The sequence below is a fragment of the Cnephaeus nilssonii genome, assembly GCF_951640355.1.
Source record: "Cnephaeus nilssonii genome assembly, chromosome: 4".
NCBI lineage: Eukaryota > Metazoa > Chordata > Mammalia > Chiroptera > Vespertilionidae > Cnephaeus > Cnephaeus nilssonii.
The window spans coordinates 24,798,160-24,816,507 of NC_137075.1; the positions used below are offsets into that span (position 1 = coordinate 24,798,160).

At 39.9% G+C, this 18,348-nt stretch overlaps 1 protein-coding gene across 5 annotated transcripts in view; it reads right to left on the reverse strand.

Annotated features, from left to right (window-relative positions):
• Positions 1 to 18,348, reverse strand: part of ARHGAP5 (Rho GTPase activating protein 5) — an 87,152-nt gene that overhangs the window by 19,935 nt on the left and 48,869 nt on the right. For all 5 annotated transcript variants that reach the window (XM_079768527.1, XM_079768526.1, XM_079768525.1 and 2 more), the window contains one exon: positions 4,510 to 4,587. In XM_079768527.1, the coding sequence (XP_079624653.1) occupies positions 4,510 to 4,587 (78 nt within the window). The remainder of the gene's footprint in view (positions 1 to 4,509; positions 4,588 to 18,348) is intronic.

An 18,348-nucleotide genomic window follows, 5' to 3' on the forward strand; every position in this document is an offset into this window, starting at 1 on the left:
GTCCAGTTTATCATCTTGCTCATAGTTTCCAGGTTTGATATCAAGTTTAGTCCTTTCTCTACTCCAAAACTAGAACTTTTAAAAATATAGCACGAAACTTTTACTCATTTTTCTTCCTAGTATAGTTCTTTTTTTTTTTTTTTTTTACATTTAAACCTTTGATCTCATATGGAATTTACTTTAATATCAGTAGAGAATCCAGCTCAGTTTTTATTACTAACTAGTGGCCTGGTCCACAAAATTCGTGCACTGTGGGGGGGGGGGGGGGGGGGAGGAGGGTGTCTCCCAGCCTGGCTTGTGCCCTGTCACAGCGCGGGAGCCTAGTGATTGATCAACGCAAAGAAGTAGGCCCTGCCCACCCATCCGGGGCTCCTCGATGGATTGCCCCAAAGAGGTAGGCCATAGCTGCGGACTCCCAGGCCTGGCTGCGTGCGGAGCTGGGAGGAGGTGGGACTCCCAGGCAGGCTCCGTGCAGCGCATGCAGAGTTAAGCCCAGCCCCGCCCACCTGCGTGCACCCGCTTTGCGTGCAGCCATCTTGTGACGGCGTGAGGGCATCAGGCTTGATGGTGTGAGGACCACCTAGGCTTTTATTAGTAAGACTAGAGGCCCGGTGCACGAAATTCATGCCCAAGGGGGGTGGGGGAAGGGTCCCTCAGCCCGGCCTGCACCCTCTCCAATCCGGGACCCCTCGGGGGATGTCTGACTGCCGGTTTAGGCCCAATCCCACCGACAGTCAGACATCCCTCTCCCAATCCAGGACCACTGGCTCCTAACCACTCACCTGCCTGCCTGCCTAATGCTCCTAACTGCTCCCCTGCCAGCCTGGTCACCCCCAATGTGCATATGGCCGGGGTCCCTCAGCCTGGCCTGTGCCCTCTCATAGTCTGGGAGCCCTCGGGGATATCCTCGGGGAAGCGAGCCTAAGCCAGCAATCAGACATCCTTAGCTCTGCTACGGAGGCGGGGAGAGGCTCCCGCCACCGCTGCTGCACTTGCCAGCCATGAGCCCAGCTCAGGGCTTCTGGCTGAGCTGCACTCCCCCTGTGGGAGTACACTGACCACCAGGGGACAGCTCCTGCATTGAGCATCATAGCAACTGGTTGTTCCACTGTTTGGTCTATTTGAATATTAGCCTTTTATTATATAGGATGGGAGGGACTGACCAAGGTCAGAGGGAAGGGGGATGAACATAGACAAAAGTGTGGTGATGGCCAGAGGTGGGGTTTGAGTGGAGGAGGGTAAAGAGAGGGAAATGGGAAACATCTATAATAGTGTCAACAACAGAATAAAAACAATGATATGCCACTACACTACACACCTATTTGGAAAAAAAAAAAAGATACATTATGAACTATGTATTTACTACTTTGATAAAATTAAAAAATTTAAAAGGAATTTTGTCCAGAAAGGAGTGTTGTTGAAATGTTTATTTATTTATTATTTTTATGGTAAAGCTAAGGAAGCTTCAGAGCCCCTGTGAGGGCTGGATTTGTTCTGGGGGAGAGAACAAGCAAGTTGCAACTAGCAGCATTTTGCTTGAAATGATTTAAAAGAGAAAGGGACAGATTCCCCAAGCCTACAGTTTCCTTTTAATTCTTATTCTAGAGGGAGAATGAGGATAGTTTTTTACTCAGTAATTTTTATAATAAGAATTGTACTGGAACCCACTCCTTCTTTGGCTATTTACGGGTTTACCTTACCGGGAACTCAGAGAGACTTTAAGCCCTTTGAAGATAGGGACAGAGCTGTATTGTGTTTCTATAATACAGGCACAAAGTTAATACAACTTTTACAAATATTTGAAGAAACAGATAAATTTCAGTGCCATGAGGCATTACTTTTCCTTCTGCTCCATCTCTTTATTGAGACTTTGTGCAAAGCATAGGCTGAGGGGATGAGCAGGTAGAGCTGAGTAAAGTTGCTTTTTCCAAGCCCTAGATCCCATACTTAGATTTTACATAGAAGATGCATTTCTGAATGACATTTTGAATTGGGTATATTAGATTTTGCTAATATCAACTCCCTTTACTCAGAGATTATTTTTAATGATGTTTAAACGTTTCGTACTACGAGGTGCAAAATATTGTGCTTATTTCAAGAATCTTTGCGCATTCTTTCTGTAGTAAAGTGAATTATCAACATAGTAAGTCTATATGGGGGGTCTGCTTAAAATGGGGCACACCAGTACTAAATTTGGTTCTAACAATAACTAATTCGCACATCACATGTGGAGTTAGATGCCTGTTGGACATAACCAGTTTTTTTGGTCCCTTTGCTCCCACAGCACCTGCTTCAACCAGAGGTGGTGCTTTGACACTCCATGACCTTTGTCATGGCGACCGACCACACGGTGTCTACTGCCTGAGGCCTTGGCAGTCAGCTGGGCAATGACCTTCCCAAGATGGCAGCGACCCTGACGAAAGCGTGTGAGGGGCGGGGTCCCCTCGGCAGAGGTGAAGCAGGGAGGCACATGGGCAGAGCTTTCAGGCAGGCCGGCTGAACCCGACAGAGTCGCACCAACAGCTTCCCTCCTCCTCTTGTCTCCTCTTGTGCCAGCGGGCTGATACTTGAGGGGAGCGACAGCCACTGGCGAGGCTGGGTGCAGACTCGTGAGGGTGGGGAGCCTGAGGCGCGGGTGCCAGCTGGGCGGGCGGGCATTTGTTCCAAGGGTTGCAGTGGGACGGGGCCTGGAAAGGAGGGAGGCTTCCCCCTCCCCCACTGCTGGGTGGGACGTTGCGGAGGAGGGGCTGTGGATCCCTAGCCCGGACCCACCCTCCCAAGGCAGGTCACGGGCTCTGGCGCCCCTGAGGCCAGACCCTTGGGAATGGGAAGGAGCGTCTGGGCCCGCTCCGCAGGCTCGCGTGTCTGAGAGGTGGGCGGGCAGCAGGTGGCAGAGTAGACCAAGAAACTGGCTCTGGGCCGGATAGGCGAGGTGCGCAAAACTTCTGCCTGGGCAGCGTTGGGGCTGCAGAGTTGTGGCGCAAAACAAAGCTCTGGCATCTGAGGCCTCGATGCTGGCATGGGGGTCTGAGAACCAACCTGGTGCGGTGCAGGACACGCCTCTCCCGCCTCCACCTGGCAGGGGCTCCACGGTACCGCTGGTGGGGGGAGGGCAGGGGCTGGCCCAACGCGAGCTGCTCAGAGCCGCTCACTGCTTGCCGCCTGCTGCAGCTCGCCAGTCCCCTATGGGCTGGGGGGAGGCGACCAGTCGAGCCCACAGCATGTGGCAGCGGCTGTTAAGGTCACCACGGCAACCCAGGGCTGACTTCCCATTGGTCGAGCCTCTGTCGTTACTACCCAGGGTTTTTATATATTAGGATAATTAGTTGGCCTGATATCATGGAAAATTTTTTTAGATCGCATTTTTAAATAAGTACTATCTGTAATATACAAAGAAGCCAATGTGTCATAAATCAATTTACTATTTTTCCAATTCTGGTAATAGAGTTATAGCTCTCCTGTTTCTTGACTGTGGTATCTTCTATTAAACGAGTGGCCTGGTGCACAAATTCATGCACACTGAAAGGAAATTAATTAGAATAAATATTTTAATATCGCTATTCGCCCTTTCTCTATAATAGAAGGGCCAACCAAATTCACGATCGACAATGACAGATGGAAACATACACACATGCCATTGTGCTAGAGAGAGCTTTATATGTATCACACATGAGCAACACAGCAGTAAATATCAATATGAAGATTATTATTATATATCACACAGGGAGAACAAAGGGTAAAATATTTAACGGTAGCAGTGTTTGACTATACTTAGCACAGTGAGAAAACCTGAAGTCATTTTCTTTTTTAAAAAAAAATATATTTTTATTGATTTTAGAGAGGAAGGAAGAGGAAGAGAGAGAGAGAGACAGAGAGAGAGAAAGAGAGAGAGAGAGAGAGAGAGAGAGAAACATCAATTATGAGAGAGAATCACCTATCAAGTCCCCAATCCACGCATGTGCCCTGACCTCCTGGTTCATAGATTGACGCATAACCAATGAGCCACGCTGGTCGGGCCTGAGAAGTCATTTTCAAGGTCCACCATTTCTCATTTCTTCTCAGTCGTGTCAAGTTTCTAAGCTTTCTAAATCTCCGTTTTTCAGCTAATGAAAGAAAATAGGATTCCACCGAGTCTCCTATCTAACTACTCCAGGACTTCTGTGAGGATCAAATGAGATGAGGCATGGGAAAACACTTCACAGACATTTGGTTAAAGTGTAAAATGTTTCCACCTGGCTATCAAGCAAGTTGTGCTCCTGGGCTGAAGAAACTGCAAGGAGGCTAGTCGCTAGGAAGAGGAAGCCAGGCGTTGCTATGTGATGTCATTACCCAGATGGACACTTAGCATATTAGCCTTTTATATATATAGATATTTCTAATTCCACTTCAAAGCTCTCTCCCTTCAACATCTATATCCTTAGAAGGTTTTCATATGAAAATCAATCTTCCCACCATGCAATTTTAATAAGAAAAATGAAATGATTTTATTTTATATAATTATCACCTTACCTTGATCAAACTGCTTTTGAATATTGTCTTGGTCAGTTTTGTTCCCACTAACACGGTAGAGTCCTTCAGTACATAACCCTAAAAAAATAAAGAGATATACATAAGCCTTATGTACATCTTAGCTACTTACTAAAATATGGTGGTAAAATATTTTGAAGAGTATTTTTTGAGTATTTCACTTAAAATAAGTTGTTAATTCAGTAGGTCCTCGGGTTACGTTGGAGATCCATTCCTAAGGCGTGACGTAGTGTGATTTTCACCGTAAGTCTGAACCCACCTACATAAGCACCTACGTCACTCACATGGAGCACATACACAGCAATAATGAAGTGAAATAGTAAAAAAAATTTAGAAGAAAGATAACAATTCCTGACCTTTACTTGTGAATAAGTAATAAAAAAACATAAAGCACATATGTACATACGTCAAAATGATGGAACTTTTTTAAATATAAATATATGGGAGATGGCGACGTAATGACATATGTCGAGTTTGATGTAACCCAAGGACTGTCGGTAGACTTTTTATTTTAAACCATTTAGGATATTCAGTTTCACACAAATGAAAAGACACATTTCTCCCTATTCCTTCCACTAAACACAACCCCTGAATCCAATATGTAAAAAACAAACATCAAAAGCCTCTGAATGGTGGAGAAATGAAGGTGTACTGGCTAGTGACCCTGGATCTTGAGGAACAACATGACAATGAGTTCCCTGGGTTTTCTTTTTGCCTCTTATATATCCTGGACCTGGCAAAAGAGGAACCTGCAACCCAGAAACACCAATGAGCACAGGCAAAAAATAAAAACAAGACAACACACAGAAAGCCAACAGCAACAAAAGCCTGCTCTTTCTAGTGAACGAATTAAAAAAGGTACAGCATAGCAATCAAAACAAACATTTTTTTATTATAATCACCCTAACTCCAGTCAAATGCCCTGATCCCACCACTACTCACATATATCACTGGTGACCAAGTAAAGAAACTAGAATTCCACCTCTACCCAACAGTAACTAAGTGCCCCTTAACATCCTTGGAGTGTCAGAAGGGGCTGAGAAAATAGCCTAAATTTCCACCCTCCTTCAAGGTAAGGGGGACCTTCTCTCCTCCCCACCATGTAGTGTCAGCAGAGGTTAGTGGAGACTCAATACCCTCACCTTGCAATAGCAAAGCAGCCTTTTTCCCCTGATGGTGCAGGGCCAGAAGAAGCCAGCTAAAATAGAATATTTAAATATGATCCAAATACTCATAACATAATATCCCAAGTGAGAGCTCTTTGAAGAAAAGGCTGATTTCAAGGCTGGATCAGGAAAGTATAAGCCAAGCCTGGTACATCTTGTGACAGATAGTAAAGAAGTACCTTAAAGAATTATGGGGCCAGATCTTAAAAGGACATGCATGGATTATAACCCACCGAGTATAATAAGAATACGTGAGACCATACCATATAAACAAACAGTAAATTATTAAATCCATAGTTTAACTCCAATGAAGAAATATGGCAGACATGACCAAATGATCAAAATTAATATCACCTATTTCGAGACAAACTGACATCCTATCTCAGCAAATATGATGCACTTCTAAGAATAGAGTATCACTGGCAGTATTTGTAACAAAAATGTGTAATTCCAATCTAATGAGGAAATATGGGACAAACTCAAATTGAGGTAGAAAGAAAAGTTCATCCATACAGTAAAATGCCAATCAATAAACACAGAGAAAATAGTAGAGATTTTAAAAAAATCATCAATGGAGACTAAAACTTATAGCTGAAAGTATGATGACAGTCTCAAAGTCAAGAAAGACAAAAGAAGTTGAAAAACTCTTCCAAATTAAAGGTGTTGAAAAACACATGATCACTAAATGCAATGCACCTAGATTAGATCATGGACTGCCCTGCTAATAAAATTAAATAGCCCAAAATGTCAATAGTACTGAGGCTGAGAAATCCTGACATAGTGATAAGCTTTTAGTATTATTTGCTAAGTGAAAATTATAAGGTCCTTAACCATCTATGCCAAAAATCTTGCCTTCTAGTCTCTAATAATTGAATGATGTGAAAAAAATTAACAAAAACATTAACTCAATTATCTAAATGTAAATTATCCAACTTTTATTTAGACTTCAATCATTTAAATCCCAAAGGTTCTATTCAGGGCCTACAAATAACAAAGGCATTAGAAATCTATCCCAACATTCCAGAATTAAATATAAAAATTTAGAAATTTAAAATAACTTTTAATCAAGTAGCACCATCTTTTTTCTTTTAGTAGGTAACCAACCATTGCACCACACAGAATTCTTGATAGCTAACGTTCTAAAATGGTACTGAGTTCTTTTGAGTTGCTAAAATATACAAGGGTTTCACCTTTGTTTCTCTATACCTTCAGGTTGAAATAATTATGTCATAAATAAATTAAAAAGGGTGAAGAAGTAAGGTATATAGATAGTCCATAAATTAAATATGTCCATGGGGAATGGCATCAGCAAAAGAAATGGAAATGGCAATTTCACGGTTTGGTTCCTTCATAAAAGCCACAAATTAGCTGCCAAAAAGTGTCAGAATCAACTTTTGCAGAACCCTAGAATCTAGTAAAAAAAAAAACACACCAAAATGTCACAACTATCAGAACAAGGTTTGGTGAAGAAGCCTTAAATTGCCCACCTACCGTCCCACCATACCCCAGACTAGCAACTCTGGGTGCAGGCTGCAAGTGTCAGAGGGAGCAATACAGATCTTGTCAAAGAATTGTTGTTTTGGCCTGTCTAGTGTGGCTCAGAGGTTGACTGTTGACCCATGAACCAAGAGGTCACTGCTTCAATTCCCATCAGGGCACATGCCTGAGTTGCAGGCTCAATCTCAATAGAGGCCATGTAGGAGGCAGCTGATTGATGTTTCTCTCTTGTTGATGTGTCTACCTCTCTATTCCTCTCCCTTCCTCTCTCTCTAAGATCAATAAAAACATATTAAAAGAAAAAAAGAATTGTGGTTGTGGATTTCAAGCTGTTTGGCAGCTCCTTGAAGGAACAGCATAAGAGCTTGCCTATATTTTACTCAACCTGAAGTGTTCCCAGGGTTGGAGTAGCTTCTCTCAAGCATTCAAAGGCATAAAAATTGCCCTGGATGGTTTGGCTCAATGGATAGAGCATCAGCCTGCGGACTGAAGGGTCCCGGGTTCGATTCCGGTCAAGGGCACATGCCTGGGTTGCGGGCTCGATCCCCAGTAGGGGGCGTGCAGGAGGCAGCCGATCCATGATTCTCTCTCATCATGGATGTTTCTACCTCTCTCTCCCTCTTCCTTCTTCTCTAAAATCAATAAATATATATATATATCAAAGGCATAAATATTGGCTATAGCAATGTGGGGAAAGGAGCAAAAGTTAGGACCAGCAATAAACTGAAAAGCCTAGGAGGGATGATGATGGGAAAAATAGATAGTAGGGGAATAGGGCTTTTATAAACTCCTGCATATACTGGGGAGTTGAGAAACCCACACACATGCCCAGGACTGGATGCATATTCAGAAAATGGCTGGCAAGATTCTAAACTTTCACCTCTAGCTGGCCATAGGCTCTGTCCAAGCTGAGTGTGAAGGCTCAGGCAGTTATAAATGGTTTGGTTTAAGGGCTAAAAGAGTGCCACAGAGCCAATCTGCAAAGACTTAGAAAGAATTTCTTTCCATGGTTCAGGCATTTTAAGGGAAGTGTCAAAACACTAGCTAACCATTAAGCTCCAGAATACAGACTTCAGTGGACACAACGTAAGAATATAGACTTTAAAAATATAGTTTAGAGCCCTAGCTGGTTTGCCTCAGCGGATAGAGCGTCGGCTTGCAGACTGAAGGGTCCCAGATTTGATTCTGGTCAAAGGTACATGCCCTGTTTGTGGGCTCAATCCCCAGTAGGGGGCGTGCAAGAGGCAGCTGATCAATGATTCTCTGTCATCAATGATGTTTCTATCCCTCTCCATTCCTCTCTGAAATAAATAAAAATATACTTAAAAATATATATCATTTAGAAAAGTCATAGAACAAGCAAACATAGCAAATAAATAGCAACAGCAAACCCTGGTGATGGGGAACAATCTGATTTTCAGATATGCTAGTTATTTTCTTTTTTTTCTTACACTTATTTTTATTTAATTATTTATCCCCACCCAAGAATATAATATTTTTCCATTGATTTTTTTAGAGAGAGTAGAAGGGAGGGGGAGAGACACAGAGAGAGAAACATCGATGTAAGAGAGACACATCGACTGGTTGCCTCCTGCATGCGCCCCACCACGGGCTAAGGATCAAGCCTGCAACCAAGGTATGTGCCTTTGACCAGAACGAACCCGGGACCCTTCAGTCTGTGGGCTGATGCTCTATCCACTGGGCTAAACCGGCTAGAGCTAAAAACGGTTATTTTCAACAAAAATTTTAAAAGGCATGCAAAGAAACAAAACAGGATGGTACATTCCAGGACAAAAAGAAATTAATAATACAAACTGTCCATGAGGAAACAGTTATTGTACTTACTAAAGACTTTAAATCAACAGTTTCAAAAATGCACAGGAATTAAAGAAAAACATGGACAAGAAAGATGACTTAAATAACAATTATCAATAAGTACACAAAAAGTATAAAAAGAATTAAAGAGAAATTATAGAACTGAAAAGTATAATAACTAAAATAAAAAATTCACTAGAGAGGTTTAACAGCAGATTTGCAGGCTGAAGAAACAATCAGCCCTAGCTGGTTTGGCTCAGTGGATAGAGCGTCAGCCTGTGGACTGAAGGGTTCCAGGTTTGATTCCAGTCAAGGGCACATGCCCAGGTTGCAGGCTCTATCTATCCCCAGTGGGGAATGTGAAGAAGGCAGTCGATCAATGATTCTCATCGTTGATGTTTGTATTTCTCTCTCCCTCTCTCTTCCTCTCTGAAATCAATAAAAAATATATATTAAAAAAAAAATCAGTGAACTTAAAGATTGTTTAACTGAGATTATCCAGTCAGTGAGCAAAACCAGAAAATAATGAAGAAAAATGAATAGCGCCGAAGAGATTTCTGGGACACCATCAAGAATACAAACATATACATACAAAGGCTTTCCCAGATAAAAAGGAATATATATGAAGAAATAATGGCTGAAAAACAACCTAAATATTGAAAAAAAATCCACAAATCTACACATCTAAGAAGTTGAAATTGCAAGCAGGATGAACTCAAAAGAGAGCTACATGAAAAGAGAGAGAGAGAGGGAGAAGGAGTAAGGGAGGGAGGGAGGGAGGGAGGGAGGGAGGAGGGGGGGAGGCGGGGAGGGAGAGAGAGAGGGAGAGAGAAGTGAGTCATTACATCCTAGGAATCCACAATAAAAATTCTCTTCAGAAAGAGGGGGGGGGGGGGAGGGGGGAGAACTATCAACCATGAGTTATGTATCTGGCAAAACTATCATTCAAAAATGAAGGAAAAGTTAAAGATATTCTTAAATAAATAAAAGTTGAGGGAGTTCATCACTAGTGGACATGCACTACAAGGAATGCTAATGGGGGTCCTCCAGTAACCTGAAGCCATACAAAAGCTAAATAACAAAGATAAAAGATGTTACATAAGTAAGTATATAAGTACTGTATTTTTGATTTGTAAATCTCCTGTTGTTCCTATGTGACTTAAAAGAAATGCATAAAATAATAATTATACATCTATGTTATAGGTATCCTCTCTAATAAAATGGTAATATGCAAATTAACCATCACTCCGCTACACAAGCCACGCCCACCAGCCAATCAGGGCGAGTATGCAAATTAACCCCAATCCAAGATGGCTACAGCCACAGAGAGCAAGGTTTCCCAGGTAACAGAGGAAGCCAAGCTTTCCATAGCCGTTGCAGGCCTAAGCCTCCACTCAAGCTACAAAGTTTCAATTATAGAAGGTAAACAAATTCAAACAAATGGCGGCAGAATGGAGCTTGAGAGAGCAGGCCAGGGTTGCCGGCGGCAACAGGGGAAGAAAAGCTTTCCGCACACCCTGGCTGGGCCCACCCGCTTAAGGCTACAAAGTTTCAATTGTAGAAGGTGAATTAACTGCCACAGAAATGGCTGCCGGAGCCCCAGGCTTGGCTCCGCTCCAGGCTACAAAGTTTCAATTGTAGAAGGAAAATAAATTCCAGATACCAGGGCCTCTGCTTGGGTTGCCAGGGGGCGTGGCTGGCCTGCAAACCACCACAGGCCCCTCGCTCAGGCCGCCCCACACCCCAAGGGAACCCCCACCCTTATCTGTGACACCCTTCAGGGCAAACCAGCTGGCCCCCACCCGTGCACCAGGCCTCTATCCTATCTAATAAAAGAGTACTATACAGATTGATCATCACTGCAACACACAATATAGCTGCCCCCATGTGGTCAAAGATCCTGCCCCCATGTGGACACAAGATGGCCACCACAAGATGGCCAGCAGGGGAGGGCAGTTGGGAGGCACCCAGCCTGCAAGGGAGGGCAGTTGTGAGGGACCAGGCTTGCAAGGGAGGGCAGTTGGGAGGCACCCTGTTTGCAAGGGAGGGCAGTTGGAGGTGATCAACCCTGCAGGAGAGGGCAGTTAGGGGTGACCAGGCTGGCAGAGGAGGGAAGTTGGGGGCAAACAGGCTGGCAGGGGAGCAGTTAAGTATCAACCAGGCTGGCAGCGGAGTGGTTAGGGGGTGATCAGGCTGGCAGGCAGAAGCGGTTAGGGGCAATCAGGAAGGCAGGCAGGCAAGCAGTTGGGAGCCAGCAGTCCTGGATTGTGAGAGGGATGTCCGACTGCCCATTTAGGCCCGATCCCACCAGGGCAGTCGGACATCCCTCCAGGAGTCCCAGATTGGAGAGGGTACAGGCTGGGCTGAGGGACAACCCCCCGCCGTGCACGAATTTCGTGCACCGGGCTTCTAATATATGTATAAAAATGTAATTTGTGACAATAGCAATACAAAGGAGGAGACAGTTGTAAAGAAGCAGAGTTTATATACTATTGAAACAAAGTTGTTTTTAATTAAAATCTGATTGCTATAAAATTAAGATGTTAATAATAATCCCCAGGATAATGACTATGAAAACAATTTTTAAATATATAGAAAAGAAACAAGAAGGGGATCAGAAGGGCACATTAGAAAAAAAAAATCAGGAAAGAAAGCAGTAATACAGGAATTGAGAAACAAAGGTTTAACACATAAAATAGGAAAATGGTAGAATTAAGTTCTTAGAAATTACTTTTAAAATGGATTATACAACAAAATAACCTAAGTATATGAACTCCACAGGACACTCACTATGAACCAGTGAAACAAATATGTTGAATGTAAAAGAATGGGAAAATACATTCAATGCAAATAATAACCAAATAACTGGGTGGCTACCCTAATTTCAGAAAAGATAAACTATGACAAGAATTGTTATAAGAGACACCCGAGGACATTAAACATTGATAAATAGGGTGAGTCCCAAAATATATGAAGCAAAATGGACAAAATTGAAGGGAGAAATAGTTCAACTATAAAAGTTAGAGACTCTAATACTATACTTTCAATAATGGATAGAACAATTAAACAGATCACCAAGAAAATAGAAAACTTAATAATATAGTAAACTAACTAAACCAAATAAACATTGCACTCCCACTCAGGAACAACACACTATACATACCTCTCAAATATACATGGAATATTCTCCAGGACAGACTAGATGTTAGGTTACAAAACAATAATAAATTTAAAGGTTTTGAAACGATATCAATATGTTTTGACCACAAAAAATAAAAATAAAAAATGAAACTAGAAGTAGGTAACAAAAAGAAAATTTAAAAATATGTTGAAATTAAACATATTCTTCTTTTTTTTTTTTGTCAATCCTCACCTGAGGACATTTTTCCATTGATTTTTAGGGAGAGTGGAAGAGACAGGGAAAGACAGAGAAACATCAATATGAGAGAAACACATCGATTGGTTGCCTGCTGCAGGAGCCCCAACCAAGGCCTGGGCAAGGGGGGAGCCTGCAACCAAGATAAATGCCCTCGATGGATTTGAACCTTTGGTCCGCACAAACCGGCTATGGTTAAACAACATATTCTTAAAATAGCCCATAGATCATCAAAGAAGAAACTACAAATAAAATTAGAAATTACTTTGATAAAAAAAAAAGAAGATATAACATACAAAAATCTAAGGAATGCAGCAAAAACAGTGATTAGAAGGAAATCTGTAGCTGTAAATGTATATACATTAAAATAGAAGAAACAAATTTCAACTTGAAGGTTAGGTTAACCTCAAGGAAATAGAAAAAAAAAAAGAGCAAACTAAACTCAAAGCTAGCAGAACAAAGGGAAAAATTAAAATGAAATAAAATATAAAGTAGAAGAACAGAACCACAAAAAAAGAATACTTGCTTTTGTCATTTCTAAACACTATACTGAAGTTCTAGCTAGAATAATTAAGAAAAAAAAAAAAAAAGATATAGGAATCCAAAATGTAAAAGGAATGAAGTATAACTATCCCTAAATTGTTGATCTAACTCTTAGAACAGTGGCCGGCAAACTCATTAGTCAACAGAGCCAAATACCAACAGTACAACGATTGAAATTTCTTTTGAGAGCCGAAAACCGACTTCTGCGCATGGGCCATGAAGTTTCAATTGCACTGTACGTGCGCGCCCGCACGTGGTATTTTGTGGAAGAGCCACACTCAAGGGGCCAAAGAGCCGCATGTGGCTCACGAGCCGCAGTTTACCAACCACGGTCTTAGAAGGAAACACAGGAGTAAAATTTTCATGACCTCATGACCTTGGGGTGATCATCTGGTTGCCAACCACAAAAATTACAATATAGCAGGTTTCAATTTAACTTAAACAAAGCATTTAAGACAGATTTTACTTAAGAATAGTTTTTGTTTCCTTGTCATAACCATAGAGAATCTTGCATGTTGTACATCATTTTCATCATCCATTATTATCATAATACAAAATCCATATACTTATATTACAACTTAGTGGCTCAGCATAATCCAAATTATTCAGTTGGTATATAAAGATAAAATTTGAGCCGAAACCGGTTTGACTCAGTGGAAAGAGCGTTGGCCTGCGGACTGAAGCGTCCCAGGTTCGATTCCGGTCAAGAGCATGTACCTTGGTTGTGGGCACATCCCCGGTAGGGGGTGTGCAGGAGGCAGCTGGTCTATGTTTCTCTCTCATCGATGTTTCTAGCTCTCTATCCCTCTTCCTTCCTCTCTGTAAAAAATCAATAAAATATATTAAAAATAATAATAATAATAATAAAAAAATAAAGATAAAATTTGAAAAATCTTACTGTAGCATAAATGCTGCTTATTCTCTCTCATCTTTAGCAATCAATGATCACGCATTCTTTGTATTTGTAGGAAAAAACCCCACAAATGTTAATTCTAGTTTGGAATATAAAGACTTAAATATTATTAATGTATAACTAATATCACAAGAACAAAGACTCATGGTTCTCAAAAAAAATTGAAGCACCTTTTTAAAAAATGTATTAAGTAAGAATTTAATTATAGACTGTTTTAGAAGCAAGGGATATCTGCTCTTATGGAGATTATGATCTAAAGGCTGTGGTGTAAAAAAATATATATATATATTTTAAAGCTTTAGCTAAAACCCAATGACCAGCAACTTCAAGAAGGCAATGTTTTGACCTGGGGGGTGGGTGGGGGATAGGGACTAGTAAGAGGGGGGTAATGGTTAGTAAAATGGGAAATATATCTGTAATACTATCAATAACAACAAATATTGAAAAAGAAGGCAATGTTCTTGCTAACAAAACATACTTCAAAAAGCTACTAGAGCCCTAACCGGTTTGGCTCAGTGGATAGAGAGTCGGCCTATGGACTGAAAGGTCCCAGGTTCGATTCCGGTCAAGGGCATGTACCTTGGTTGTGGGCACATCCCCTGTAGGAGGTGTGCAGGAGGCAGCTGATCGATATTTCTCTCCCACTGATGTTTCTAACTCTCTATCCCTCTCTCTTCCTCTGTAAAAAAATCAATAAAATATATTTTTAAAAAAAAGCTACTAGAAACCATAAAAGGTAATATTAATATACCAGAAAACCTTATGGAATTCCTGCCAGACATAGGCACTATCTAAACAATGCTTTAAGGGCTAATATATAATTCCTCATTGTTCGATAAAAAATAAACAGGTCACACTTGAATCATTACATTCAGATGTCAATGATATCAACTTTTACCACATATCTGAATGACATTGTTAAGGTTATTATCAGCCCAGAATTCCAAAAGCAACATAAAAAGTCCTTTAGGAAATGAAATAATTTGTCTCCTAATACAACCTGTGATGCAATAAGAAGGATACATTAGTCCTATGTAGAATTCCAGAGAAAAATGTTTTAGTGTCTGACTAGGAATTAGACAATAAATTTAGAAATGTTCAGGGGGAAAAAAGGGGCTTAAACTCTTCAAAAGGTATATCATGAAAACACAAACAAAAAGTTAGGAAACTATTCTAAATTAAAGAAAACCAAAGAGACACAACAAGTAATGTAATTAATGATCCTTGACTGGATCCTAAACTGAAAGAATGAAAGTTAAGAGGAGATTATTGGGTCAAGGAAGGGAATTTGAATATACACAGAATATTAGATAATGTAATTTTATCAAAGTTAAATTTCCTGAAAGTGATATTTACATTGTGATGTGGAGAAAATGTCCTTGTTCTTGGGTAATATAAGCTAAAAGATTTAGAAGTGAAGTGTCATGTTATCTATAATTTACTCCCAAACTGAGAAGAAAAAAAAGTTGAAGAAATGTGGCAACAAGTAAAAATAACTAGTGAATCTAGGTGAAAGATATACATGGATGCTTAATCATATTGTTCTTGCAACATTTCTGAAGTTCAAAACTTTTCAAAATTTAAGGAAAAAAATGGTTATTAATAAAAAGAAATAATCCTTTATAAAAGCAAGAGAATAAATTAACTAGGGAATTATGGAGTGATTATTTCAGATTTGTGGTCATATATTTAAAGTGAAATACACATTTTATGTTTTTCTACAACCATGATCCATTTTTTGGTCCAACCACAGAGTACGCAGGGAGTTAGTTTAACCAAAGTTGAAGTTTTGCCAAGTGAAAAGCATGGTACGGGTTGAAGAGGTATGCAAAGGAGTGAACATAAAAATGAGAGAATATAGCCAATTCTTCAAAACATCAAGTGGAAGTGATAAAGTTTAGATTAACAGGCTTTATTTCTTTAAAAACATATATTTACTTTAGTGATAACACCAAGATTCATTCATCAACCTCATCTCAATTATTTCATCATCATTGGTGTGTTGGAGCAACACACAATTTTTAGACCTATATTTAAAGAACCTCATTGACATTTGCCCTAACTCAGTTTTATAAGAAATATAACCTGAAAGCTTTAGAGACTGTCTCTATTTCTTTATAATTCATTTGCAATAGTGGGGGCATTCCAGATTAACTATATTTACATGCAAATATAAATTTTGGCAAATAGAGGTGAAGAAATTCCTCACGTATCTGGAACCTGGTCATCTGATCACTTCATCTAACATAACTGGGGGGGATCGGGGGGAGGAAGGGAAACAAAAAGGTTAAAAAATAGCCAAAAAGATGTCATAAAGCCCTTGCACTAAAATATTATTTCATTTATAGTAGCACCACTTCCTGTTTTTCCAGATTCCATTTAATCTAATCAAATGCACAATTTAAGCTAATTCTGCCAAGTTTTTCTGACTTGCAGCAGATTAGAAGTTACAAGTTGGAAAAGTAAAATAATATTATCAGCAGCAGATACAGTGACAAAAAGCCCAAAATTGAAAAACTATAAAACGAAGAAAAAAATTTAGGAAGTCTCTAACATAGGAAGTTAGCACACGTTTAGAACCAGAGAAAACTCTCATTAAAATACTACTCTAAAGGAAGAAACTCTTCCAAACTCTTTCTATGAGGTATTACCCTGATACTATGGCCCAAAAGACAGACACCAAAAGAAAATTATAGAACAATATCTCATATGAATACAGATGCAAAAATCTTCAACAAAATACTAACAAACTGAATTCAATAGCATATTAACAGGATTACACTCCATGATTAAGTGATATTTATCCCAGGAATGCAAGGGTGGTTCAACATAAGAAAAAATAATGAAAGAAAAAAAATCACATGATCATTTCAGTTGACACAGAAAAATCATTTAACAGAATTCAACACCCTTTCATAATAAAAAATACTCAACAAACTACAAGTTGACTTATTTTGGAAACAGGGCCACTGCGATATAATTAGTTAAGCTAACATGAGGTCATACTAGAGTAAGATGAGTTCTTAACTCAATGACTGGTATAAGACAGAGACACACAGGGAGAGCCTAAAAGGTAGAGATTGGAGTATCACAGCTGCCAGAAGCAAGGAAGAGGCAAGGAAGGATTCTTTCTGCCCAGTCTCCAAGAAAGTGTGACTGAGCTGGTTCCTTGATTTCACACTTCTAGCCTCCGACTGTGAGTGAATAAATTTTGGTTGTTTTAAGTTTCTCCGTTTGTAGGACTTTGTTATGGCAGCCCCAGGAAACTAATACAGAAGGGAACTTTTTCAACATACTAAAGAGTATTTATGAAAAATTCATAGGTAACATCATATGGTGAAAGAATCAAAGCTTTCCTCTAAAATAAAGAATAAGCTAAGGATGCCTGCTTTTACTACAGCTATTGCTGCAGTAAAAATTACAAAAGTGTGAGTCAGAGCAATTAGGCAAGAAAAAGAAATAAAAGGAAGAAGTAATAATATCTCTCTTCATAGAGGACATGACCTTAAATCCCAAAGAATACACACACACAAAATAGAGCTATAAAAATTTTTTAACCAGGTTGCAGACTAAAAGATCTTAACACAAAAATTAGTTCTATACACCAGCAACAAAAATTTCAAAAATGAAATTAAGAAAAATTTTTTATATGGTAACAGGAGAAGATATGACTTTGGGTGGCAGGCACACAGTGCAATATACAGATCTTCTGACATGGAAACCCACACCTGAAACCTATATGGCCATATTAACCAATGTCGCCCAATAAATTTAATTAATAATAAAAAACCTAAAAAAAAAAGGAAAAAATTTCTGTTTACAACATAATTCAAAAGAATACTAAATACCTAGGGATAAACTTAACCAAGGAAATGCAAGACTTGTACACTGAGAACTATAAAACAGTAATGAGAAAAACTAAAGTATACCTAAATAAATGGAAAGGCCTCCAGTGGTCATGAAATGGAAGGTTTAATACTGTTAAGATGGCAATATTACCAATAATCCCTATCAAAAGAGATAGAATTGCTAAAATTAAAACACACACACACACTCACACAGAATATAACAAATGTTGGCAAGAATGTGGACAAATATGAATTCTTGTACATTGCTGATGAAAATGTAAAATGGTGCATCCACTGTAGAAAACAATTTGACAGTGCCTCAACAAGTTAAACACAGAGTTACTATGTGACCCACACCATTCCACTCCTAGGTTATGTACCCAAAAGAATTAAAAACAGGTACTCAAACTGACTTATTTTGCTTAGCATAATGCTCTCCAGGTAAACTGATGAACAAAAACAGATCCAGAGAAGCATTGACCAGACCGTCAAACCTCAGAGGGAAGGCAGGGGAGGCAAGGGGGAAGAGGTCAACCAAAGGACTTGTATGCATGCATATAAGCATAACCAATGGACAGACACTAAGGAGGGTGAGGGCATGAGCGGGGGTGGGGGAACAATGGAGGAATAAGAACACATATGTAATACCTTAATCAATAAAGA